Source organism: Chaetodon auriga, chromosome 7 (genome assembly GCF_051107435.1).
Source record: "Chaetodon auriga isolate fChaAug3 chromosome 7, fChaAug3.hap1, whole genome shotgun sequence".
Lineage (NCBI taxonomy): Eukaryota > Metazoa > Chordata > Actinopteri > Chaetodontiformes > Chaetodontidae > Chaetodon > Chaetodon auriga.
This window is the reverse complement of record NC_135080.1, coordinates 21,652,155-21,678,086: the sequence shown is the minus strand read 5'-3', so window position 1 is coordinate 21,678,086 and position 25,932 is coordinate 21,652,155. Positions and strand designations below refer to the sequence as shown.

The window sequence follows — 25,932 nt, the reverse complement described above, 5'->3', positions numbered from 1 at the left end:
TTGAAGGCGGACACTTCAGCTTGTTGAGCTAATACTGTATTGAAAGGCAGAAAATATAAATGTAATAGTCATTCATTTTCATTTGACTATGCAAAGTTCATGTCAAAAAAGTTTATTATTAAAGTTTAATTTTTCTGGGAGGCCAGTTTGCAAAACATTAATTGAGATCAATCAGTTTCTGTCTTTGGTATTCAGACTATGTTTTTACATGTTCTAAATTATTTACCATTACATGATAGTTATGGGGGAACACACTGAATCCCTCTACGTTTCCATTTTCTAACACTGAAATGGTAAAATGCAAATATAATGGATGCCAGTCTGTGAGGTAGTTCTTGTGGTTCATGTTTTGTGTTAAGAAACAAAAATTGACATATTACAGTTACAATAAGTACTTTATTGGTTCAACAGTGCTGCCAGCGCCTGACAGATAAATATACAGTTCTGAGTTTTTCTATTTACAGCTTGCCAAGAGACAATAGAAACTGCCCCTTGTAGACATACAGTACATAGTGTTCTTTAGTGTTTAACATACTTTGGGCTGGTTTCCTTGTCCAAGCATATATGGTCCCCATTGAAAGATGTGGTGAGTTAGGCTGTTTCTGCATCTGCAAAAGAAGCCCTATTTAGTCTTGCATTGTTAACATGTAATGTGTTGTTACATGTGCAAATCATCATATGGTGCTGCAGGAGGATAAGCAATGTGTATCTGTGTGTGTGTGTGTGTGTGTGTGTGTGTGTGTGTGTATGCCTGTGCAAATAGAGGATCTGGAATGCACAAATTTTGTGTACAATAGATATATTTAAGCTATCAATATAAGAAGAAAAAGTGACATCTGATATTGACTGTTCAGTAGTCTCAGTTTTACACAAAGCAAAACTGATTTTTATGCAGTAAATGCTGTTACAATCTGATTTTTCATCAAATTAGCCTCTTTATGCTTACTTAATTTGCATTGCAGAATTCTTTGCTGGCATTTGCAAAATAGTGTAATTTCATAGATGCTATTCACACTCAGTAGTATCATTTTCATTAAATCTTGCTGTTTACTCTTCACTTACAGTACAGCTGTGCACACATACAGGCATGCTCACACATATCAACCTTGTCCCATTCACTCAGAAGCCACAAACAGTAGGTCTAGAAACAAACACACATGTAACCACGCGCTCATATGTTCAAATCATACCATCGCAAACCACGTCTGACTGCATGATGGACTCCCATCTTGTACTCACATCCAGCTCGTGAGTTTGTTCATTTCGCCGTGTTTGTAATTTGTTTCCTTTGTGAGACAAATTTTTCAAAATTCCCAATCCATGTCTGTGCTCTATTTATACACTACCTATAAGAAAGATTTTGCTGATTTTGTTTTGTTTGTTTTCCCACTTCAGTTCCTCTAGCCATGCTGATCTGCATAGGTTGCTTAAACAGGCAAAGTTGACGCTGAGGACACCAACTTTCACTTGTTCTCCAGGTTAGTAATGGCTCTAGTTATCCTCAAGTGCTGTCCAATTAGAGGGCAGTACAGTTCACTGTGTATTCGCTGTATGGCAGCATTTTCTCTACTTTACATATTATCTTCCTGATGAACCTTCTCAAAGCTCTCTTTCAACAGCACCAACATTTTGTAACAATGTACAATAAGCCATCCATCCAACATGTCCCGCATTTCACATGTAGGTCTCTACGACTTCTTTTGTCCCCTTCTTCCCTCCCATCACTTGAGGAGCGATATGTCATCAGCAAAGTCCCCGTGTGGGTGGAGGCAGCGGGCGAAGCGCCACTGGCACACCATGAGACACAGCGGCAGCATGAAGAGAGCGCATATCCCCGCCATGATGTAGGCGATGGTCATCAGAGTGGACTCGTCCGTCTGAGGGATGTTGTAGCCGCAGTCCTCCAGGTCGACACCATGGAAGGGGCCTTTTACAGAGGCTGTGCGAAACTCATCATGCACTACAAAAGAGAGAATAGGATTGTCGTTCAGGATAATAGTGATATTTTAGGCAGTCCCTCAATCTCAACACTTCTTTCTACGGGTGTTCTTATTTCTTTCCCTTTTGCCCTTCACCAATTTTCACTATAAACCTCACTGATTCTCCTCCTCCTCCCCTCCAACCTCTCCTCCTCACCATGACAGGTGCTAACAGCAAAGCCGATGCGTTTCTTCTCTCGGTCGAAGACCACATAGAAGCCTTCCATGATGACAGCACCCATCACTGTTCCAGTGCTTGACTGGGACACGGCGAACTTATAGCAGTCCTCCTGGGCGGAGGCCACATCCTCTACAGGCCGCAGGTATTGCTGCACAAAGAAAAGAAAAAAATAATAAAGGGAAGAATCAGAGAGCGCAGTTCGACACAGATTACAAACAAGAAAGGTATGAACACACACCCTTCTTGCAGTGTGATGTCTAATACTAACACAGCTCTCCCTCTGAGTGTACTGTATATGTTACAGGTACAGGGAGCCCCCTCCTCAATTGATAGATTCTGTCAAAACAATCAACATTTCTCTGACCCAGGGGGCTCCCATCACAATGGATAGATCATGTCACTGGATGGGTTTAATTGGCACAGCAACAAATGTCCCATCAGTCATTATGATGATGATGATGATGTGCTTCCAAACCCACCTCTGCCAAAGAGGCAGTCAGTGCTCAGTACAAACTCACAGTACAAAAACTCCTCTTCAGGACCCCTGGAAGCAAATAAATACACTCAATACAGCACTTGGCCAACAAAGATACACCCAAGTGACACTTAAGTGTTTCACTCAGTGAGTCTCCGTGAGTATTCCCTTTAGTAGAGCAGTTGCTCTATGAATTATGGACATTTTTGTCTCGCTGCCAGTGGTTGGAAAGCTTTCAGGACAGACTGGACCTCTTCCACTGGTGAATAACATTAGAGGCACGCATTTTCTGAATTCATTAGTATTCTGAATGGGAAGCTTTGTTGGACCGGATTTGACCTGTGGCCACCCCTGGTCTGGATGCGGACCGATGTCCAGACTTCAACAAGCCCATCCAATACACTGGCATGGCTGATATCATCGGTTAAGTATCAGTTTATCACTGATATATAACGTACTGTACATACTGTACGTCAGCTGATAAATAACATTAAAAGGCAGTAGATAAACGTCAAAGACATTACACAAATACTGTCATTACATAGTTTGTCCACCAGAGAGCACTGGTATGTTTATTCCTCATCCGTAGGTACATATCATGGTCACAATTCTTCATCGAGAAATTAGGGATCCTTTTATAATTTTGATTATACTATGTATTTATTCTAAAAGTACGAATATCAGCTGATATGTCATCAGACTCTTGAAACTCTGAGTGAGTACAGTATCAGCCTCAAATCTGTTTGTTTATTGGTAATTTTGCATGTTTTCCTATGCATACATAGCAGCCAATGTACATTCTATACCTGGTGATTTACTGTTGCACCTGCAATAGAAATTAGAACAGAAGACAAAGGAAATAAAAAATTTTCTCCAGTGTTTCATTATGCTGTCAGCAGAGCCTCCCACAGGTTTACAGCATTGAACCTCACTTATAAATCTCACTGTCAAATCGTATTCATTCCACCACCGTCAAGGCCTTTCTGAGTGGCTTTGAATAAAAGCCATTAAATGACTTTTCAGGGCTTTATGAAAAGCTGTAGAAAATATATTCAAAGGTAATTCTCTTTGAAACGTGGTCGTTATTTTTTTTCCTCGTGGTACCTAGCCAGGCTTTCATCTACTGAGGTCTATTTAAAAGATTATGGTTAAAGCATGGGGGGACTTATTGTGACCTGACCTCCTGTAAGAGTGCACAGGGAAATGAAAACTCTGCATTTATCCTACCTTAGAATTACAGAGGATGTACGTGACTCATAGTAATGGCAAACTTGTTTTAATTTTCAATGAAGGTTAAAACTTTGGCCAAAGAAACAGAATTTTAGGCTTAAGTGATATTTCTTGATATGGTCCCATGGGATAAGTGTTGAGTATTACCTGGGGCAGGATGGAGATTCTGAAGGACTGGTTGTGGTTTTCACTCATCAGGTAGAGGGAGATGACTGGGAAGATGTGCCAGGGTGTAGTGCCGGCCTGCCAACATACCAGCTGCTCCCCCAACCAGAACCCAGAGGGAAACTGCTCTGTCTGAAAAACAGGGACATTCATTCTTTCCTTTCCCATATCCACCCATTACAAATCAGGGTCAAGAGGGGAGACTGGAGCTTATCCAGTAGGAGTTGGGGGAATGGATTCAGTATAATTAACTGTACAAGATGAATATGTCATCGCCCAGGGCAACATCAGCAACATTAGCACTGAAGTCCACCACTTGTAAACGAGCAGCTACCACAGACTGCAGCAGCCAACTCTAATCAGGCAAACTAAATACATCAGTCTGCTTCATCTCAAAGACCTGTGCCTGTTATCAGACTGCTTTTTCCCTAGTGTTAGTTATAGCAGAGAGGCTGGTCTCCACTGCACGCGGCATTAATAGTGTTAAGTGTGAGCTTTTCTATCCTTTCTCCAGAACACATACACCATCGTTTTGCTCCAAAAGGCATTGAGACAGTGTCGGCGGGCACTAAATTACACTTTCATTATTCACATACATATAGGAGACTATAATTTCCTCACAAATTACTGCAGTTATCGTTTGTAAATAGAACAGACGCGTACTCCCACACACTTTTCTATGCCTTTTCTATTCATCGCTGACCTTCATCAAGAGCTGTGACTTACGTTTCATATTGGATTTCAGTGTGCTAAAAACACAAGTGATTAAAACTGGCTGTCGCTTTCCCTCATGCGGAATGATAGAACCAAAAAAAAAAAACAAAAAAAAAAACACTTGCCTTTGTATTGTTAGTGGCTAACATAAAATAATTTTTATGTTGTTTTTTTAGGACAATAAGCATCTATATAATTTGGACAATGTTAACTGTAATTAAAATTATTACACACCAAAAAAAAAAAAAAAAAACAGAAATGAGGGCAAATACAAAACCTTCCTAAGTGATCCTGAGGTGTCTGGGAAAACAGCGAAACACTAACATGTCTCACCTTCTTTAAATACTATCTAAAGTTACCATAGATGTAAGACGTCCTGTCTCCATCAGCGCTCTTTTTGGTAGTCCTTCATTAGTGCATTAATACAAAGGTGACTGAGACTCTCCTTAAAAATATCGATTTAAAAATGAGTCTCAAGCTTTTCCATGTTGGCTAAAATACTGTTATCTGCTTACATCAGATATCTCAAGAAATCAGTAATGACTGGGGCAGCGGAAGCAACAGAGGAAGAAAAATAAAAACAGAAGAGTATTACGCAGATCGTAATAAATATATAAAAGTATCTATAGCATCGTAAGGACTGACCGAAGAGGCTGCTTCAATAGCCTTAACTGCAGCCTGGAAGACTTTTCTAGGCAGTCGAAGGTTGGTGGTGCCGCTGTCCACAATGCTCTTATCATAGTTGTACTAAGAAAGACAGATAAACAGTCACAAATTAGAAATCTCTTCTCTTTTAGTGTCAGCGATTCTTTAGATTTGCAGCCACCAGTATATATTACCTCTTTGCAGTCCATGTTGAGGTCCTGTCCATTCACCTCAATTCGTACAATAATGACCTCATAGTACCACTCCCTGCGGATGGGGGTGTACCAAAGCTCTCCCACGTAGAGCGATGGGTCCACTCCTCCAATGATCTGAGAGCATACGGAAAAAGAGAATCCAGTACTGGCTTCAAATATGATATTAGATCATTTGTACCTGTGTGTGTGTGTGTGTCTGTGTGTGTGTGTGTGTGTGTCTCACCATGCTGCCGCCGACAGTAGCACTCCCCAGGGAGTAGTTTTGGGTGAAGCCGGCTCCACACAGCTGGAGAGAGAAGAGGTTGGGGACGGGTGTCTGGCGAACCAGAGAGTCAAAGAAAGGCTCCAATGTCTCGTCAGGCTGGAAGGGAAGAAGAAAATAGAGAGAACGGAGAAACCAAGCTGCTGTTTTCAGCTTTCAGCTTTTCATTTCCACAAGATTAAATATCAACATCTTTTGTCAAATCAGGTTTCATCCCGCCTCTCCTTCCCCTGTCTTTCCTTCCCACTGAACGCAGTGCTATTATTACTTTTCCCGGAGGTGAACACTTTAGCTTTCAGTAATAACAAAATGAAACACGATAGATTTTAGCTACATATCCAAAAATGTGTTACTTTTCTTGTCACATCTTCCAAATATCCGGTTGAATTTGAATGACCCAAAAAACTATATCCCGCATCCATCTGCATTCTTGCTATCACCCTCTTACACCAGATTAGGATTCAGAAAGCTTGGAAAAGGACAAAAAAGGAAGTACAGTATTCCCACTGGTCTTTTCACAAGCTCAGTGCTCACAGGAACACACTGGACATCCACCCTATTTGGCTTTCCTGATCGCCCACAGGAGGAGTAATAAACAGCATTTTTGAATGACTGAATACACTTTCCCAGGCTGGTGGTGTGTCCACTGATAACTTGCTGAAGTGTCTTTCCCTTAGAGCTAAAAAATCACTGAGCGCTCTTACCCGAGCTATATCGGCGTAAGCCAGTCCCAGGATTCCCTCCCAGTTGGATCCATTGATAAAGAAGCGATCTGACTGGGTGATTGCAGCAATGTTGGCGCGCAGCGTGGCGTTAGGGCCGTGGGGGACAGATACCAGGTCGGTGCCCAGCTCCCCTTCCCAGCGACCCTGGGTGTAGGGAACATACACACTCCTCCCCTGGTCACGGTATGAGCTGGAGCTGTGGATGGATGAGTGGGAGAAAAGGTGGAGGAGATGATTTGCAAGCTGCAGCTGGAATCAGACATGTCGCTTAAAACTTCATTCATGGGAGACAACTGAATTCTGATTAAAGAAAACAAAACCAGAAAACCCCCTGAAACATGGCCTTTTTTTTTTTTTTAGAACCAAATGTGGCTGCACATTTCACCGCTCGCGTCTCTACTCACAGCGAGCGATGGTAGTATCTACGCAGGAAGGGATGAGCGGCTGCCCCGACTGCAAAGTTACTGCTTCCTGTGTCCACCAGGATGTTCAGCTAATGAGACAGAGGGAGAAGGGGAGAGAGAGAGAGAGACAGAGAGATTTATTAAATGCACACCATGTGGATTTTACAAAAATCAATAGGTTTGTAGAAGTGATGCTTGGGTTACATTATGAAATTGATTGCACTCGTTCTCTGAAGAGCAACTTTAATCTATCTTTGCTTCGTTGGAGACAGACACGGCCGTTTGTAAAACAATTTTCTGTGTGGGGGTTTTTGATTTCTGTTATTGTTATCTTTTCTTTTTTTATACAGATTCAGCTCATTTTTATCTAATTTCCTCTATTACAGCAAACAGCCAGCCAAACCTCTCACATCTCTGTATCCATTTCTCTTTCATTGTAGTGTCCTGTGCTCTTTCCTGTTGTCCTAAATGTCCTTCTTTGTGCCCTCTCTGTCTCCACTCTCACCCTCCACTCCTCTCAGGTTGCCCATTCTACTCCCTCTCTCTCCCATCTCCTCCTCCTCTGTCTGCATCTCTGTGTGAGTATCATATTTTGCACAGTCAAAACAGTTAGTGAATGTGTGAATGGAGCATAATGGCAGATGGCGATGGAGACAGACATATGCAACACCTACTGCACATGCATCATATTATAAATGAGAAATCATAACTTTACACATGCTGTATATAAACTGCTGTATGCCATTTATCATGTTTCTTTCTGTCTGTTGTTGTCTGTCGCTGCTTTCATGCACATTAAGTACACTGTGTGAGTCGTTCATGCAGTTCTAGGTAACATGCTAATGTGGAGGTTGTACAGTTGATATATGTTTCCTTGTTGAAGCACCAGTGGTGGTAGAAGTGCTCAGATCTTGTAATTAAGCAAAAGCAGCAATATCACAGTGTAAAAATACTTGGTTACAAGTCCTGCTTTGAGAACTGCATTCAAAGTACATAAAAATTAGTATCAAAATATACTTAAATTATCGAAAGTAAACTCATTATGCAAAATGTCCCATTTCAGAATGATGTGTATACACACACACACACACACACACACACACACATACACACATTCATGAATATATATATGTATGCTGTAATATCACTAGATTATAATTAGCGATGCATTGATGAAATTTAACTACTTAATATACTTAATCTGAATGTATTTGATTTAAATGTGGATGAATAATAACTAATATTGTGAAATAAATGCAGTGGTGTGAAAAGTAGAATATTGGCTTCCAAAATGTAGCGGAGCAGCAGTGTGACGTAAACGTCCCGAGTAACACTCCACCACTGATAAGAACATACTGTAATATTATGCTGAGTGACACATGAGGTGAAAGAACAACTGTTTGGCAGAGAACATAGACAGACAGAGTGGCACAGACACACACAAACAGAAGAACAGATAGACAGCCATACAGCCACAGCAAGCTGTTCAATAATGGATTGGCTCTTTAAATATCCAGAGAAGTGCTACTGTCTCAAGGGCTGGGCCTGAAAGCATCGCACACACACATGCATCCATGTCAGTGATATATACACACACACACATACAGACATACATACTGTATGTACTGTCCCTACAGATGCCACAACTGTCAGTAACAATGCTGCACACACTCTGATTTCCTCTCTTGGCCAGAGATTTGCTGACTGCTCAAGACAGATCTGTTTCTTTCATACACAACCACACAAACACACGCACGCACACTCAAGCCTGCATCCTGACACACTGAGACCTCACATTTTTCCCTTCTGTCTCTCTCTCTCTCTCTGTCTTCCTGTCCTCTTGGCAGAGTGCCTGTCTGTTCCAGCCATTATTTTTTGCCCTTCCCCCTCCGCTATAGAGGAGAAATCATCTTGTGGTTACCAGAATACAATGCAACATCTGAAAGTTGTTGCAAATCAATGACTTCAGGTCATTTCCACAACTTTGCATCCACCATGCATCTCGAGTTAAGTGCAGGGCCTTTCATCACTTGTGCAATCCGATCTATTTATGTAGATGCAGGGGCATCTACAAAGCATTGAAAAGCCTTTAACACAGTCAGATCACTTGATGAAAGACTTCGTATGACTTATTAAGGGCTTGCAAACAGCTGTTGTTATGGAAATGGTGATCCTGACCGGTCATTTTAATGAATTAGATGGTCACTGAGCATCACTTGTCCACTTGGTTCATACGCACAAGTCTGGAAACTCCTGTTTTTACTGGTCCTACAGGTTTTCCCTGAAGTCCTGGAGGATCAGTGTGCTTTGTGTTAGAAGGATGCAAACAGGGAGTGTCCTTCCTGAGCTCCTCATCACTCCCAGTAACTAAATATTAGACATTTATACACCCTTTAATATGTCTAATTATATTGTCTCAATGCCTGAAATGAAATCCCATCTTTTGCCATTTTACAGGCACTGCAAACCTATTTTCTGAACTGTTTTCGATTGTGTTCAGGGCTGAGGTCATGGAGCTGGTGGTAACCAGGCTACCATGGACAGTATGCGATCCCGGTCGTGATCAAAGGTCAGGTGACACCCATAAAGACTTAACTGGCATGCACATCCGTTACGAAAAAAGATGTACAGCTGTGAAGACAGTACCATGAGCATTGCACAGGCTTCTCTTAACATCACAATTTGAAACGTCACAGGAATTAAAGTAGAAGGTGAAACTAACATTTTTGCAGGGCGCAACTTCCAGTGGAATGAAAGGGTCCCTATATTTGGCTAGCTCATCCAGCACTTTGTACATCTATGGTAGGGATTCAGTGCCCTGGTAGTGGCAGGACTGGGGATCAAATGTAGCTACTTTTTTGGCACTTACCAATATGTGTTACTGGTAGTGTTTCAAAAGGCTGTCAAGTATGAAAAGATAGCACTCAACACACTTTGATTGGTTGCGCCAATTTAAGTATTTTGCAAGGCAAAGTTCTTGCATGAAGCGCTGCTTGTGTTCAGACATCACTTAACGCCTGAGCACTTTGGCTTCTTGTGTTAATTAAAATAGGGTTTATTTCGGAAAAGGTTCATATTTCTCAAAGTCTTGCTTTGCTTTCCAGCAGGGTGAGTGATGGCTGACGAGGGATGGAAACTGGACCACTGGTTGAAGGACACTCGACATACCAACACTGTGCTCACTGCTTGTAATTGGTGAGTAGTCACTGTGGTGCCCAGCATAACGCCCTGATCAGGCAGATGTGTCTGATGAAGGAAACATCAGTGTCTCTCAATGGCAGAGTGATACCTCCACTTAGGGCCCTCCATCTCTCCTTCATCACCTCTCTCTTATCTCCTCTCATTCACTCCTCGTCCCTCTCAGTCTCTCTCTCTTGTCACTTCTTGATTTCTCCGCTTCACTCCCTCTCTCACCTTCTCCCTCACCTTCTTCTCCTCTTCTACCACCTCATCACTTTCTCTTCCTCCCTCCACCCGTCGCCCTCTGTGTGCCAGCCTGTACACTGCAGCTGCACCCAGCTGGCACTCCTCACTCTGCAGAATTAATGGTTCCATTATCTGTCTGTATCATTCAGTCCTTTCTCTCACTTTCTCTCTCAATCACGCACACACACACACACACACACACACACACACACACACACACACACACAGGCCATCTGTCATTGCAGGGGTATTAACGGTATTGGACAGACGGACAATATATTTGAAGTGCTTCTCTGTTAACTGACTTAAATCTAAAATTCACGATTTAATTGTCGAGGACTTACATTAGAAATATTGAAGTATGAGGGTCTTTACATTAGTAATGGGCACACGCTGTGAATCTGTCATCAAGGTGTGTTATAAGTTTATAATGATGTCACCTCCCATTGAGTTGCATAGTATCTTCTATGGTATGATTATAATGCATGTTTTAGACCGTGTGTGTGTGTATGTATGTGGTACTTAAATAGTATTAAATATGTATTACATTTACTTGTTATTGTTCTTATAATAAGCTGGTCCAAACAAAGTGAGAGGATACATGCACAGACACACTGATTCAAGAATAAAGTAAATGCGTTATAAATGTAAAATTCTGCTCTGGCAGTGTTGTTTCTCCTTCCCTTTCATATCAATAAGTAACACCAGATTTAATGATTATGATGATTTTTAAGGTTTGATCACAAACTGTGTACCTGGTAATAAACGGAATATTCTTATCAATAAAGCAGATTAAATCCGTGTGTGAGAGACAGACAGACAGCCAGACTCTGTGCAGAGTAATAAAATGATACTGAAGAGTAACAATGAATGTCATCAATGTCATCATTCAGAGAAGATTTATTGACTTTTTGAGGTTATTGGGTTTTAACTCATTTGATTTTGTTGTATGTGTTAGCTCAAAAAGTGCATGATTATATTCATAAAGACTTAGCATTCAGAAGTGCTTTGACAACATATTAATCATGCCATGTAAATAAAACCTTTACCTTCTGCGGAGGAGAGCCCACGGCCATTTCCAAGTAGTACCCCTGCCCAGACTTGCCACGCAAGTTATCGATCATGTCCACGAAGCTGATGCCGCCCGCTGCCGCTCCTCTCCGCCTGCGCGCACCGTACTTCCCCGTATTGCCGCGCTCGCGGTTCACGGCTGCGGCAGGTGGCAGCTGCGGCGGCGGTTCAGCGCGAGCGCCTTGCCGCAGTGGCACGCGGATGGCTAGAGGCAGGCCCGAGGCGTCCGGCGCGGATTGACCGCTGCCGATAAGACACAACGTCGTCCATAAGAGCAGACCTGTCAACCAGCGAGGCTGGAACGGCGACGCCTCCATGTTGAAACTCGGTGAAGTTGTATTTTCTCGTATATTTAGTTTTGACTTTACGGCGCTCCGTTCAGCTTGACATCCAGTCTGCAGTGACACGGGAGAAGAGATCAGCTGGCGATGATGCTAAAATGACGGCTACAACCATGATGGCAGTTGAACCACGAATGTGAAGAGGGACTGGGTCAGCGTGCTTTTTCTCCGGTTTTCTTTACGTTAAATGGCACAGAAGAATACAGTTTTACACCACGACAAAGTAATACGTAGGCTAGTACAAAACAGCGTTCGCTGGACATCAAATTACCCTCACATTTAAACCAGGCGACCCTCGGTGTCACAGATGATTTGAGGCGACGGGTAAATAAAGGCTCTCCCTGCGTGTTCAGTGCAACAACAAGCCGCAGGTCTGTGTCGCTTCCTCCGTACATCCTTGTTTCAAAGGACCGAATCCATCGTCGGTAGACATGCTGGCCGACGGGCTACCGTAATCCGCATCCTTCAGCTTTCCCGACCCGTTCATACTGTTCTCCGCCTTCCAGTCTTTCACCTCCTCCTCCTCCTCCATCCACCCCGCCGCATCCTTCAGAGCTGCGAGAGCGCGAGCATCACCGCCGTCAAGTTACACTCCAAATTCACGAGACTTCCTCTAAGCCTTTTCGAAATAAAACACTAATAACTGAAACAATCATGCATCATAAAACCCCGTTACTTCCCAAAGCAGTTTATAAAAGTTTGTCTTTATGGGCTGATAATCTCTTAATGAAACATTAGCTCACTAGTCTTTTTACAATAAAATACGATATGTTACATCAGTCGATAGATAACCATCATCCATGTCCTTAATCCTATACACGCACACCATATGTCGTTCGATTTTCTTTTAAGTTGAAGGCGCTGGCTTGACATGGCTCTCGCCGCTTCTCCAGGAAATAGCCCTGCGACATTCCGCATTCTGGGTAATGAAGTTTTACCCGTGACTGTTTCGCCGACAAAAGGTTTTGAGGCATTTCTGCCTGCTCTCACCCAGAACACCTACAGCTAAGTGTACATCATTTGCATTTTCCAAATTTAAGAGAAGTCATACACCAAGATCAAAATGCTGTTTTATTATCTTAGACGACAAAGGGATGCATTGCAGTTGCACAAATGTCGTAGCAAGAAATTAATTAATAAAGTTTGCAGTGGGACTTAGTACAGTGTGTTTAATGTTTTCTGCTGAGATTGTGCAGCTCTAGTATTTCATGTTTTTTCCATGTATGTGATTTACTATTACTATAATCTATAGTACTTTCTTGTGACTGTATAGTGCACTTGATGTGTGCTATGGTATTAAATATAGTCACACTGCTGGAAATCAATCAGCTTGCCATCAATATTATCATTTTTCATGGAACACATAATGCATAGTATCCCTGTAAATTAATTCTGAGACCACAAACTATGTACATTTATTACAGAACACAGAAGTTTGATATCAAAAGAGCACAAGGTCAAATTTACTTCAAAGGTCAGTTAGTTTGCTTCTCTTTCCTTGAGACAGGCTGCCTCTCTCCTGAGGTGACCCTGGACAGTCCCAGTAGGAAGGAATAGGCAGGAAGGAAGCAGGTGCTAATATACTGTGCCCATCTCTGCTCTCCACAGTGAGTCCCACAGAGTCTTTACAGTGGTGGAAGAGTCCACACTGCTCCACCAACAATGGGCCTGGATCCTCCTGTCCTGAGGACACAAGAGAACACAGTTGGACAGGTATTGATCAGCACTTATTGTTATATCATCTATCAAATCTAAATTGTTCGCCCACTGCCGATTCAAATGATCAGTTTCTGTCTATTAGCCTGTCCAGTTTTCTAACACGAGAGCAGTAAGATTGTTGAATATGGCTGGAGGTCAAAACACTGTTGGATCCACCAACTAAGAGGACTTTGACCCGTGTTTGACAGTCCTTTCTGTAACCCTGCCTCTTGTATGAAGCATCTAATAATCCAACAAGAGACTCCACACAACAGAATTTGTGGCTGTGGGTTATTATATTTAAAAGCAAACTAGTGTGAAACAGATGCTGAGCATGATTAATTCATCCAAGTTGTTGCACCCAACACATGCTGTGATATGCACACAGAGAGGTACTCACCTGTTGAAGTCCTTGAGCCCCAGCTTCTCTGCTCCTCAGGTTTGGTGATGAGGGGCTCAGTTCTGCCCTCTGGTGGACACCACACTGCTAGGTGTCTGGAAGTACCCACCCTACACACACACACACACACACACACACACACACAAGTATTCACCCCTCACAGATATCGTGTATAGTCACACAAGCATCGTAGACAGACTTATACATGTACTTACACGCATATGCAAACTCCTATAAATCGCTATAATCATGTCTCTCATAGCTTTAACATACATGGCCAACAACCTGCCATTCAAGAACCTCCTTGCTTACAAAGGTCAAAGATTAGCTATCAGCGAGGCTGCTGCCTTATCACTATGTACCAGCTGATAACGGCGATAAAGATGCACTGTGATCTAGTCATGATTCCATCTGGTTTTTCCAGGCAGCGATGTGTTTTTTTTTTATCAGGCAAACTGTATTCAGACCTGACTGAATCACTGATGGACACTCACCGGTCCTGGGGGTCTGTAGTCCGGAAGCCTTTAGCAAATGGGTTGCTAGCAATTTTTAACTGGGTGATCTGACAGAGAGCGTGATGGTAAAATAAATAAGATAAAAAGCAAATTACATTTCTCCTAAATGTTGTAGTTAATGCACAATTCAAGAATGATGTCATTAGTACAAAGGTGTTTGACATATATTGATACAAATGTGCAGTGACCTAATCCTGGGTGTCCTACCCTGTGGTTCTGATAGGCGGTCACAGCCATAAAGCGCGTCTCTGGGAAGGAAAAAGAGCAGAAGTTCCTGTATGCATTTAAGTGACTGTTGGGGGTTGGATCCACATACACGACATGGAAGCGTGGTTGGTAGCGATGCATGGAGTTCAGTATCATCTGGCAAGGAGGAAGTGGGAGAAAACACACAACAGGCAAGTCAGAAAAGAGACAATTCAATATGTCTTTCATGATTGAAGACGAGACAACGTTGTTTCTTAGCTCCTATATGCTCTTTTTTCCACTCTAACAGTAAAAGCATGTAGGAGTCACGTGAAAGACATTGACTGACATGCCCATTGTCATCCAGCAGGTTGTTGGTGAGCTTGAGGGTGTCGAAGGATACAGTCTGCTTCATCCACTGGGCTCCACAGGCAGGTGAGTCTGGGTGGAAATGCATCCTACTTGGGGCTACAACATCGGCTCTCCCTGCCACCAACCAGGATGAGCTGTGGAAGGCATATCTGACACACACACACACATTTTTCAAATATGTAAAATAGGACTGATAAGGTACGATGAAGGAAAACTAGCACAGATCAGGGTTATAAGTCTTGAATTATATTAAATGATACCAGAACAGATCAGAAATAACTTCTACTGTATTTTGGAGAAAGTAACACTCTCTGTTACTCACTACACTCCAAGCACTGCAGAGCTCACTGTATGCATGTGTCTGACCTGTATCTTTTGTCGTCAACAGGGATAAAGTCCATGAGCAGGACATATTCAGCAGCAGGATCCATCCCAGAGATTTGCACCTGGAATGTTGGAAACATCCTCCTGCAGTTTGTGAACATGTAAATGGACACAATGTAGTAAGAGACACCAGAGAAAGAGGAAAACTCAAGTGGGAGATTAGGTGATGAGGAATATAATTACGAATGTTATTGTTACCTTCCCGCTTTGGTAACAATCATCTCTGTGCCCAGCTGGTCAAACTGCTGCCAAAGTGCATGCATCTCCAGCTGAACCCTAACCCCGCTGACTTGGGGGGCCTTGGCGCTCGACAATAACCCCCTGTCTGCACAGCAGGGCAGAGATAGTTCACAGCTCTGAGGCAGCTGAGGACCTGAGGAGAGATTTGTGTTGAACTTTTGTTCACACTTGGATCACAGATTTGTCTTTAACCATTGTCACATAAATGGATTTACCCTCCACTGAGCTCAGGCCATTTTAATTATAAAACAAGCACTTACCATCCATCATTTGAAGATCTAGAAGATAAATGTATGTATGACTGAATTTGCTGTTTTGTCTCTTCCTTTGGTATTTCTGTTCCCTCCAGTCTGTTCCTCAAACTTCTGACCACAAGAAGCAACTCTTGTCTTTATATTAAAACCAAACACAACTTGGCCTTGAACTGAAGGCAAAAGTCTTCCTCACAGCCTGTGGTAGATGTACATCCAAGCATCAAGAGTGGCTGCTTGTGCCCACAAACAAGCTGGTTTTATACACCATGAGACTCTCACTGGGGACCTCCATGCCTGCCTCATCCATTACAATACTCATAGTGCCAATGACATGCTCTAATCACAGCTGCGCACGTATGCATGCATGCCGCCCCAAGAATTGTGAATACACAAATGTGGTGTTGGTGTGCACGCACACACACAGTCACACACACGCACACAAAACCTTTTTGGAACCTCCGTAAATTCCTGCTTGCATTTTTTTTATTGTTTCTTATAGCCTAAAGTCTTAAGTGGAGCTTGTCGTGGCCAAACCTTGAGAGATTAAGAACATTCTAATCAGCCCAGTGTTACTGGGTGTGGACAGATGAAGACAGCTGCAAACTGCTTTTATTATTCATAGGCTAGAGTTTCAACACCGTGCTAATTAGAAAGCCAGTTATTCTCTAAAATCAACAGAAGTGAATACTTTATTGTTAAATGTTTAGAAAATGGAACATATGAGACTTTGTCAGGGCTACATTGATAAACCCCTTGACTTATTTCCACTGTTGTGTTTACTGTGAATGTTGTTGGTGTCCCAAAGTGTCTTTGTATAAGCTGTGTGTGTGTGTCATGCAAGGTTTTGTGTCACATGCAGACCTGACCATAGCTCATAACACTCAAATGATATAATAAATGCTCTTGCTAAATCAAAGATGTTGCATTACAAATGTGAGTGGAAGTGTTAAGTTGTGTGGTATTGATGTGTCTGTGTGTGTACATATATATATATATATATATATACACACACACACACACACATACACACACACACACACACACGAGTGTGTATGTGTGTACTCCCTCATGTGGCTATGATAGGACAGTGTTGAAGGGTACCAGCCTCAGGGATCCAAAACAGAAAAAGGACTTTTCCCCAATAAAGCACAACAAGACTGAAGTTTGTCAATAGGCCAATTTGCTCCCCCGACCACCTCATTAATCACAGCTTTCAGGACCGCAGGCTGAAATATTGCATATGTTATTGGATGCCTCTCTTAAGAAGAACTGATTGTATTAATACTGCTCTTTTCCAAATGACCTTGTGATCAATGATGACCCCTTCAAAGGGCTGTCTGTGTGTTTATGATCTTACAGGCTCACTGAGGTCTCCAATGAAGCTGAAGGTGTGGCGTTATGTACCCGAGTCAGTAATCTTTCTAATTAAACTGCTCTATATATTTTGAGAGTGAATTACAGTGTGTTATAGATTGTTGTAAACGATGTTCTGCTTCATTACAGACAGATCATTTAGGAAAAAGAAATAATCCTCTCGATATCCAACTGGCATATGACATCATTCAAATTAAGAGTCACACAGCAAAGTAGTATAAACAGTCAGATGTTTATTGAGCTGTATTTCACCAAGGCACAGTTTTCAGACAAGCATCATTTCACATACAAATCCTAGACAAAATGTAAGCAGTTGGCCATGATATGCAAAGAGCAAAGCATGTGTGCTGAGTATGTATGTGTCTGTGTATGTCTTTGGCTGTATGTGCTTGAGCATGTGCGAATGAAGTAAGGTGTTTGCATGGGAGAGAGTGAGCACGAGTCCTGCCATTATATTGCAAAGAAGTGCATCAGTATGGCGTTGTGGCTTCATTTTGGGAAGTCGTCTGTATGTGCATGTGAGGAAAGACGGAATGAAAAGAAAGGTGGAATGGATCTAGGACAGACAGGTAGGTGAGGTTAGTTACAGGAGCAGGGTAGAGAGGACTTAGTTCTTGTTGATGGAAGAAACGACGATCTCGAGCATAGCATTGAGCTTAGCCTTTACGTCATCAGCTAAAGGTGTAAGCTTCTCCCTCAGGGCATCGATTTCGGCATGGTCCAGGGCCTTAACCTGGGTGTAGGCAGACTTTAACTGGTCCTTGTATTCTTGAACATAGGGAGCAACCATTTCCCTCAAATTCTGCATACGCTCAGTGAGCTTGGCATGCACAGCTTCCACAATGGGCACAAGGGCGGCCTTGGTCTCTTCCACGTTTGTAGCTATCTGCGTTTGCATCTCCTCCATAACGGGCTGCATCCTGACCCTCAGGGCTTCCATCTCACTGTTGTGCTTGGTGTAGTACTCGGAGACAATGGGCTCCAACTTTTCGCGGTATTCTTGCATGTGTTTCTCAACGACCGTCCTCAGGTTCGCACGCAGGGGCTCGAGCTGGGTTTTCAGGGTCTCAATATCATTCGCGATAGCGGTTCGCAAGTCAGCGGTGACTTCAGCCATGGTGTTGACGACGTTGTCAGTCACGGGGCCAATAGCTGCCTGCAAAGCTTTGACCTGACCGTGCAAATCATCCAGGCGCACAACTATGCCGGCCCTGGGAGAGAACAGAGATGTGGGAGCAAAACCATTTTAGCTAAAGTTAAACATACACATTGACGAGTAAATGTTGACTAGAGAACAGTAAAAAGTGACTAAGGGAGAAAGCTGAATGAACCAGTGATGGAGCAAATAAGGAAAGTGGGACTGACTGAGGCTAATGAATGACAAGGCCTTACTTGATCTCTTTGTACTCAGTGTCATCGAGCTGGTCCAGGGCTCTCTTGACACTTTCCTTCACCGAAGTCATGTACACATCCACAGCAGACCGGATTTGGGCCAGGTGGGAGGGTGCATCAGCCTGCAGGGAAGCGGCATGAGAGCCTGGGAGGGGGAAAAGAAAAGTGGAGAGGAGGGATGAGATGAGATGAGATGAGATGAGATGAGATGAGATGAGATGAGATGAGATGAGATGAGATGAGATGAGATGAGACGAGGAGAAAATGAAGGTGAAGGAAGGGAAAAAGCAACAGTAAGCAGTCAGAAAATACAGTATCTCAAATGTGTCTTTAAAGACAAAGTGTATTATTTTACATTTTCACTAAAATTGATCTACTGAGTGAGAAAAGATGTACATGCAGATTAAGTATTTCTCTTGAATAAGAAACAGTGCATTCAGTACTTACCGACAGCCAGCAGAAGGGCAAGAGCGAGTACCGCGAATTTCATGATGGTGGTCTAGAGTGGAAAAAGGGGTAACTTGGTTACTGATTATCAGTACACCTCACACTCACAGTATTGCAGTGAGGAATTTCCATAGAACATGTTTAGATTACACAAAGAAGTGAACAAAAAACAACATAACAAATGGAAACCCCTTAACCCAACAAATCCTGCACCTAAAGCAATGTTAAGGCCAGATGAGCCACGTTCAAAAGAAAGAGCTACACACTCATCCCTGAACTGTCCCGAATGAGTTCCAACACTGAGCATATGGTTGCCTATTAAGAGAATCTGTAATCTGGGTAGATTAGGGATGGGTACAAATTGGAGAGACGATTAGAAGATTAGCTCTGGACTGCCACAAAATCCCTTTCCAGCCTTTCCAGTAAATCAGTCATAGAATTATCATGTCATCTCTCTGATCTCAAAGACGGTCTCAATCCAGGTGCACTTAAATTTAGGGGTCTCTTCATTTTCTTGAAATGAAGATAACTGCTAAAGTACCATGACAGGTTAAACAGCATAATCCTAAAATTCCAATGAATTAAATATCCCAAAGTCACCAATAAAAGTGTAACACTACAACTTTTCTTTCTTTCTGGCACCAGTTCACAACTTCATCAAAGTACAGAGTGTAGAAAGTCACTCTGGCAGACAGAAAAGGTTCCTTCTGACCACCTGTTCTACAGCCCAAGTCCCAGTCAAAGCCACGGCAGCTGCTTGTCTTACCTGGTGGAGTTCTTGACAAGACTGAACAACTTCAGCAAGAGCACACTTTTTATAGTGTCCCGGTGAGGGATGAGTCCATGTGCGGAGGAGGGGTGGGGGTGGAGGTGTGAGGCCTGTGTGTCTCCGTGGAGGTGGACCTCACCCCCCTGCCATCTCCCTCAGCGGGGGGACTGGGTTGAGAGTTCAATGGTCACCTGCTGGGAGGAGATCAGTCAGCACACACACCGACACACACAGCCACAGAATTGCTATAGATTATGCGTATCATAAATGTACTGTAACTTTTACAGATGCACAACAATCCTTTCAATTCACCATGCTTTTAAGGCAACAGGACATTTTTACCGGTGACTGTTCTGGGAAAGTTATTCATATATTTTTTAACAATAACAAAAGGCGACTGATTGAAAAGACAGAAATAGGTTTTTTGTGGTATCAAACAAAAATGGAGAGACAGGAGAGTTGACCCCCCCCACTACTCCCAGTGGTTTTCTTACATTGAATTTGTTGCAGAAGAGTGTGCAGAACAGAAAAGCCACATTATTTACAGTCCCAGTGATGCCAGAAGGCTGCCAAGGGAAACAAACTAGAGCAAACAGAAGACAGTGCCTTGTTGCAATCAACGGTCTGACATTCAATCACATTCAATCTGCAGTCACTGAATTGTGGACAACAAACATGCATGTACTCACATTCACACAGACACACACAATATCATGTAACAGTGCAGTAATCTATAGAGAACAGAGTATCAAGACAGACTTATCTCAGTTTATGGATAACAAAGTTTGTGGCTGATGTGCGTGTGTGTGTGTGTGTGTGTGTGTGTGTGTGTGTGTGTGTGTGTGTGTGTGTGTGTGTGATGATTAATGGGTCAAAGAGTGGTGTGTGCCATGCTGTTGTTTGTTGTCCTATCACCAGTGGACTTTGCCACCATGGCTTCATGTAATTTGAGGAAAAGGAATGATCACAGTATTGAAAGTTGTCTATAATTATACAAACGTAAGTGTATATCATAGATACAATAATGAATTTTGTCACAGACATTATGCTCATATACTGATTGCCCCACTGAAAGGTTCATGCCTATTCTTTTGAGATTTGCAATATAAGATATGATTCATGTCCCTTATCAGAAAAAAAAGCCTATACAAAATGAAAGTATGAGACAAAATCAGTAATATATTACAAACACGCTTGAAATTTTAGAGTTTTTGACAGAGAGGAGAAATGTATACATTTTCAGACATTCTTCGCTTGTTTATTGATGTGCTGTAGAAATAATTCTGCACAAGCATCAGCTGCTGATGTGTTTGCCATGATAGAAGGAAAATGCTGCCTTCTATTAATCAGACCATAACCATGCAAGAGTGAAAGCTTGTCTAATAGCGCAGGGTTATTTGGTGCAAGGTTAATCATTGTCATAAGTGGTCAGAGGCAATCAACTGTAACCAAGAGACTGGTGTGTTTATTGCATAATATAGTTCCAGTAGCCTATACAATCAATGTACTTTTCTCTGAATGCCACCACTCTCAAATTCTTGTACTGTCAGTACTTCTCCGAGCGATTGCAGCGTGTCCAGTTCATATCTTATGCAACATGTGACGAGATACTACAGCAAGATTTCAAATCATATATGGTAACATACATTATATACAACATTCAAGGCAACTGACGCTACAAAAGGGTACAAGGTAAGACTCGACTGTCAGTTTTCCATGTCAAAATGAGCTCTTCACAGCCACTAAAACATCCTCTAAATATACTGACTAAGTATATAAGAGACTGACCTTGAAAGAAACATAAGACAACACATTACAGCAAGTCGCTGAAGAACAACTGACAAAGCAAATGTAACAAAACAAACCAGATCTGAGCACAAGACAATCTATAACAATCTCTAAAAAAAGGTACAAAGCACTTTCACAAATAAAAAGAGATACAAAGTGAAGTAAGCTAGAGTACCACTTAAGTACTACATAAATGAAGTAGAATCTTCTCATTCCTTTATGTTTCTCTCTTTGTGTACATTAAAAATTTCAATCACACTTCATAAAACCACTCTTGATAATTCTTAGTCCTTGTTATTAACAATTCAAAAGAGGCAATGCCCATCACTTTAACCATTCATCAAAAACAGGCTCTGTCTGACTCATTCAGATCACACAGGTGCTTCATTTACTGTGCTGCCAAAACTGAATGAAACTACAGAAAAGGGTGGAAATGATTTCGGGGGCAATATGATCGGTACAAACTGTTCAAGCCAGCTGTTAAATACAGGCAATTATCCAATAATGTACAGAACACAGAACCAAATAGTCAGCAGTAATAGTTTCCAACTGCCAAACAGCACACTGGAAGGATGATGGTATACATTTTTAGTTCAGGCCTCAAATAACCCGGTATGAACCTGTTATGGTGCAAATGCATCTGTGTTGTGTCTGAGTGCGTACCAGCAGTTGAGTCAGCTGCTTTGAGAAAACAATCGGTGCAATCATTTATTGCATTTCAGCAGCAGATTTACATTGGTGTAGGGGTTTCTCTTTTCCAGAAGTATAAACCACAAAACATGTTTCCTTTTTCCCTTTGTGATGGTTTCAGTGTGTCTGCAGCAATAAAGGCCAAATGACATTCGACCTTCCTTTGTCTTTCTCTGCTTCCATTTGTCTTTGTTATTTAGCATTTGACGCTATGGTGTCTGCCTTCACTCTCACTCCCTTCAGCAAACTCACTCACTTTACATTTTTACGGAGAGGAGCCTAGCTGAGCCTGATGAGACAGCAAAGAGAGGGGGGTGTCAGAGCTGTCACCTACGCAGGCCGCATCAACGCCTGCTAGACTCAAACTGGTGTTATCAACTCTCACCATTTGTTTGACACCAATTTGCAAAATACAGCAGACAATTTGAAAATGTAGTAATGGAAGCCATGCGGTTGCCATTAAATGATGTGTATATCTGAATTTCTGGCTGAGAAGTGTCTAATTTAGCCAAGCAAAGTAGACCAGCCAAGCAAGAACAGCCATAGTTGGGAACCACAGATTGGACCAAAGAACTTGGAGATGCGATGACACTATGTTCTGGCTTTTGTCAGACCAAACAAGCAATCAAAAAAGAGAAACTGATCATGATAGTAATTCTTAGTTACAGGTCTCCACCATACACACAAAGAAGAGTAAAAAGCCGAACAGATCACAGCACACAAACCCTCAATGGCTCCAGCTTGTAGTGTCATTGTACAGTAGTCTTTAGGGTTTTTGCCCCGGTCTGTGAGATAAGAGAGTTCTACATATCAGCTGTGCTGAGCTCAGAACTGCTGACCAGGAGTGAAACAGCCCTTGTCAGAAGGATGACACTTATCTGGGACAGCAACCTTTGAGACTGCTTGGATTGCAGCACGTTGATTCAGCATCCACAATGAACCATTTATCTAGATTACTGCTGTTGTAATTGTTATCAATGTGAATTCAGAACTCCAACTGGCAAGGCAGCTGTTGGCAATGCAGCTAATGTTGCATGTTTTTAGAAAACTGTAAAGGCAGCTGAACGCTTGCTTATTATGATGAGCAGCAAGAACATTGTTCTTGAACAGAGTTTAAATTTGGAAACTTCGTACCTGACAACTTTTTTGGGCAAAATCACAAAGACATTGTATAGACAGCAAAGCTGGATAATTTGGGCTTGATGTAAGATAATATAATTGCTAAACAAAGACGTGTTTAAAGGAATGATTTGATCTTATTCTTAAGATTTCATTGGCCTCATCAGTTATTTAAAGCTGATTAATTTCTTGGCTAACGCATGTTATAGGATTTATTGACTAAGAAAAGGAAGTTCTCTGTTGATGATCAACAACCCGTTTTACAGTGACCATCAAACAGCCAGACAGATGTGGGGTAATTGCCTGGAGATGATAAATATTTGATCAGAAAATCCACCATTTGATCAGGCCCTGACTGAGGTTCAAAGGTCACGTCATTGTTCCAGCTGCCTCCATGATGGAGCACTGTTCTCAAACCAGCAGGGGAGGTTATCTCAGCTGTGAGCAACAGTGTGGAGCTCTCTCTCATTTTCTCTAACACACACACACACACACACACACACACACACACACACACACACCACTTCAGATTGCTATACCCAAGTCTACTTAAATTTAGTGATGTGGTTTTGCAATGTCACATCTGCTGAGGTCGCTTCTGCTTTAATACAGATATTTGGACCAAAGCCCCGGTCGTAGAGTGTCACTGTAGGTTGCATCGCCCTGTGGTTTGTACAGCGTGACAGCAAAGCAAGAAAATCCATCCTGAACTCAGATAACCTACATGAAGGTGACCAGCAGTCACCAGGGAATATTGTTGAATCATAAAATAATTCACACACTCTCACAAATACTGACAAACGCTCACGTAATCAGCAAATAATGAGGACACACTTGAGCAACTCCCAGGCCAACCATCATGCAGTGAGTTGATGTTCTGGCCAGTGAGAGAGAACATTATCTTCTCCTTTTATGAGCCTCTCTAGTCATTTGCTGCTTGTAAGACTGTTCCAAAGATAATACAGTTTATTAAAGTGCACTGTTAAATATTAGAGCAAGTGAACATAAGAAGAACACGTTCCTTGAAGCGTCACACCCCTGAAAGCTGATGCAAAAGTAAATGCAAAACAGTGTGGTGTATTCTTCAACACGGTAACAGTGCATGCTGTGCATGTCCCCTGAAGAAGGACACTGCCAGAAAGCAATTTTTTGAATCAAGGTAGAGTTTTAAATAGAGCTGAAAGCCAATTTTAAAGTACTAGAACTTTATTTGACTGTTTCCATTTCTACCATTATTTTTTAGAGAAAAATACACTTTTTGCTTCACTGCATTTGTCTGATATAGTTTGTTAGAATAGTTTAATCTAACAAACAATTATGCGGGAGAAGTTTAACTTAGACTCTCAAATACACTTTACTGCTTTGTGCCTTTACTTTTGTAAGTAAAAGAAGGAATTAGTTTTACTTGTGAATATTTTAAATACATTTTAACTATTACATGAATTACTGTAATGCTTATTCTCTGGTTTTAAACAACATGAAATGGAACATTCTTGGTGCACTGAGATTGAAAAATACACTGCAATCTCACATTAGGACTGTGTGTTATGCTGTTCAGTGCAATCTGATTTTTTTTTTTTTTTGTCTGTGTAGTTTGGTGCGTAGGTGTTCAGTTGATCATCTGAGTTTCAAGGCCAGTTTGTAATGCTAAAGCTAGCATTGCCCAAGATGTAGAGGTCATTCACTCTGTTACTAGAACCAAGCTGCCCACACCATGACAAACACACAGAAAGACAAATCATTCTTCCATGAACCCACGCATGGCATGGTTTGCAGATTTCTATTTGGTACCTATTCTCTATTTTGACATTATTGATATGTGTTTTATTATATTCGTTTTATCAAAGGGTAGGAAATGAGCAGTAGGCTATACTTGAAAATGTATTGCATTATTGACATCACATTAAGCCAGAGAGTTAGAATAGTTTACTCAAATTAGTCTGTCAGAGAGGTGGACTAAGGATTACTTGGCAAATGAAGCAGCCCTGTTGCATCAGTCCTCCTGTCGTCTGCCCCCTTGTGGTTACAACCCAGAGTAAAGAGTTCAGGACAGAAGTCAAATGAAGATTTATTGGAAACTATAGTCCTACCCTGCGCACATACTATGCCGGGGGAACATTTTGAAAATCTCCTTCAAGGTGGTGGACAGGAAACCTCTAATTTGTGTCAACAATCTGGTATCACACCTGGCCTCTGGGACTGAACAAAGGCATCATTTAGCAACACAGTGTTAATGCAGCCCCCAGCTGTGAATGAAGGGCTGGGGGACACAGTGCCATTTGCCATTTCAAAGGGGGCCTTGCATTCAACTTCCCCTGCAAAGACACATGCAAAACACATTACCTTTGCCCTTTGTAGAAAATAAAGTCACTCCAGCCAAGCTGTTTTAACGCACATTATAAAGGAAGCAGTCCTTTGTTTTTCAAGTCACAATAAGAAAATGAAAATGTTCACTGGCTTGAAATTAGGAG

At 42.0% G+C, this 25,932-nt stretch overlaps 3 protein-coding genes across 3 annotated transcripts; all 3 read right to left on the bottom strand.

Annotated features, from left to right (window-relative positions):
- Nucleotides 1-376: 376 nt before the first annotated feature.
- Nucleotides 377-12,392, bottom strand: bace1 (beta-secretase 1). The gene is made up of 10 exons (XM_076735054.1): nt 12,111-12,392; nt 11,471-11,887; nt 6,996-7,084; nt 6,571-6,787; nt 5,828-5,965; nt 5,584-5,718; nt 5,390-5,491; nt 4,013-4,162; nt 2,137-2,308; nt 377-1,960 (listed from the first exon to the last, which is right to left on the bottom strand). The coding sequence occupies exons 2-10, from the start codon at nt 11,807-11,809 to the stop codon at nt 1,722-1,724; spliced, it is 1,581 nt and encodes a 526-aa protein (XP_076591169.1). The 5' UTR covers nt 11,810-11,887; nt 12,111-12,392; the 3' UTR covers nt 377-1,721.
- Nucleotides 12,393-13,458: 1,066 nt separating this feature from the next.
- LOC143323437 (T-box transcription factor TBX1-like) lies at nt 13,459-16,201 on the bottom strand. Its single transcript, XM_076735278.1, has 7 exons — nt 16,162-16,201; nt 15,587-15,761; nt 15,371-15,472; nt 14,982-15,153; nt 14,654-14,809; nt 14,426-14,493; nt 13,459-13,516 (listed from the first exon to the last, which is right to left on the bottom strand). Exons 1-7 carry the CDS (start codon nt 16,199-16,201, stop codon nt 13,459-13,461), a joined length of 771 nt encoding a protein of 256 aa, XP_076591393.1.
- A 1,268-nt stretch (nt 16,202-17,469) lies between these two features.
- On the bottom strand, nt 17,470-19,940 carry LOC143323852 (apolipoprotein A-I-like). The gene is given in 5 exon segments (XM_076735974.1): nt 17,470-18,467; nt 18,649-18,793; nt 19,096-19,147; nt 19,862-19,921; nt 19,923-19,940. Coding segments are annotated over 5 exon segments (879 nt in total). The 3' UTR covers nt 17,470-17,863.
- Between the last annotated feature and the right edge of the window lie 5,992 nt (nt 19,941-25,932).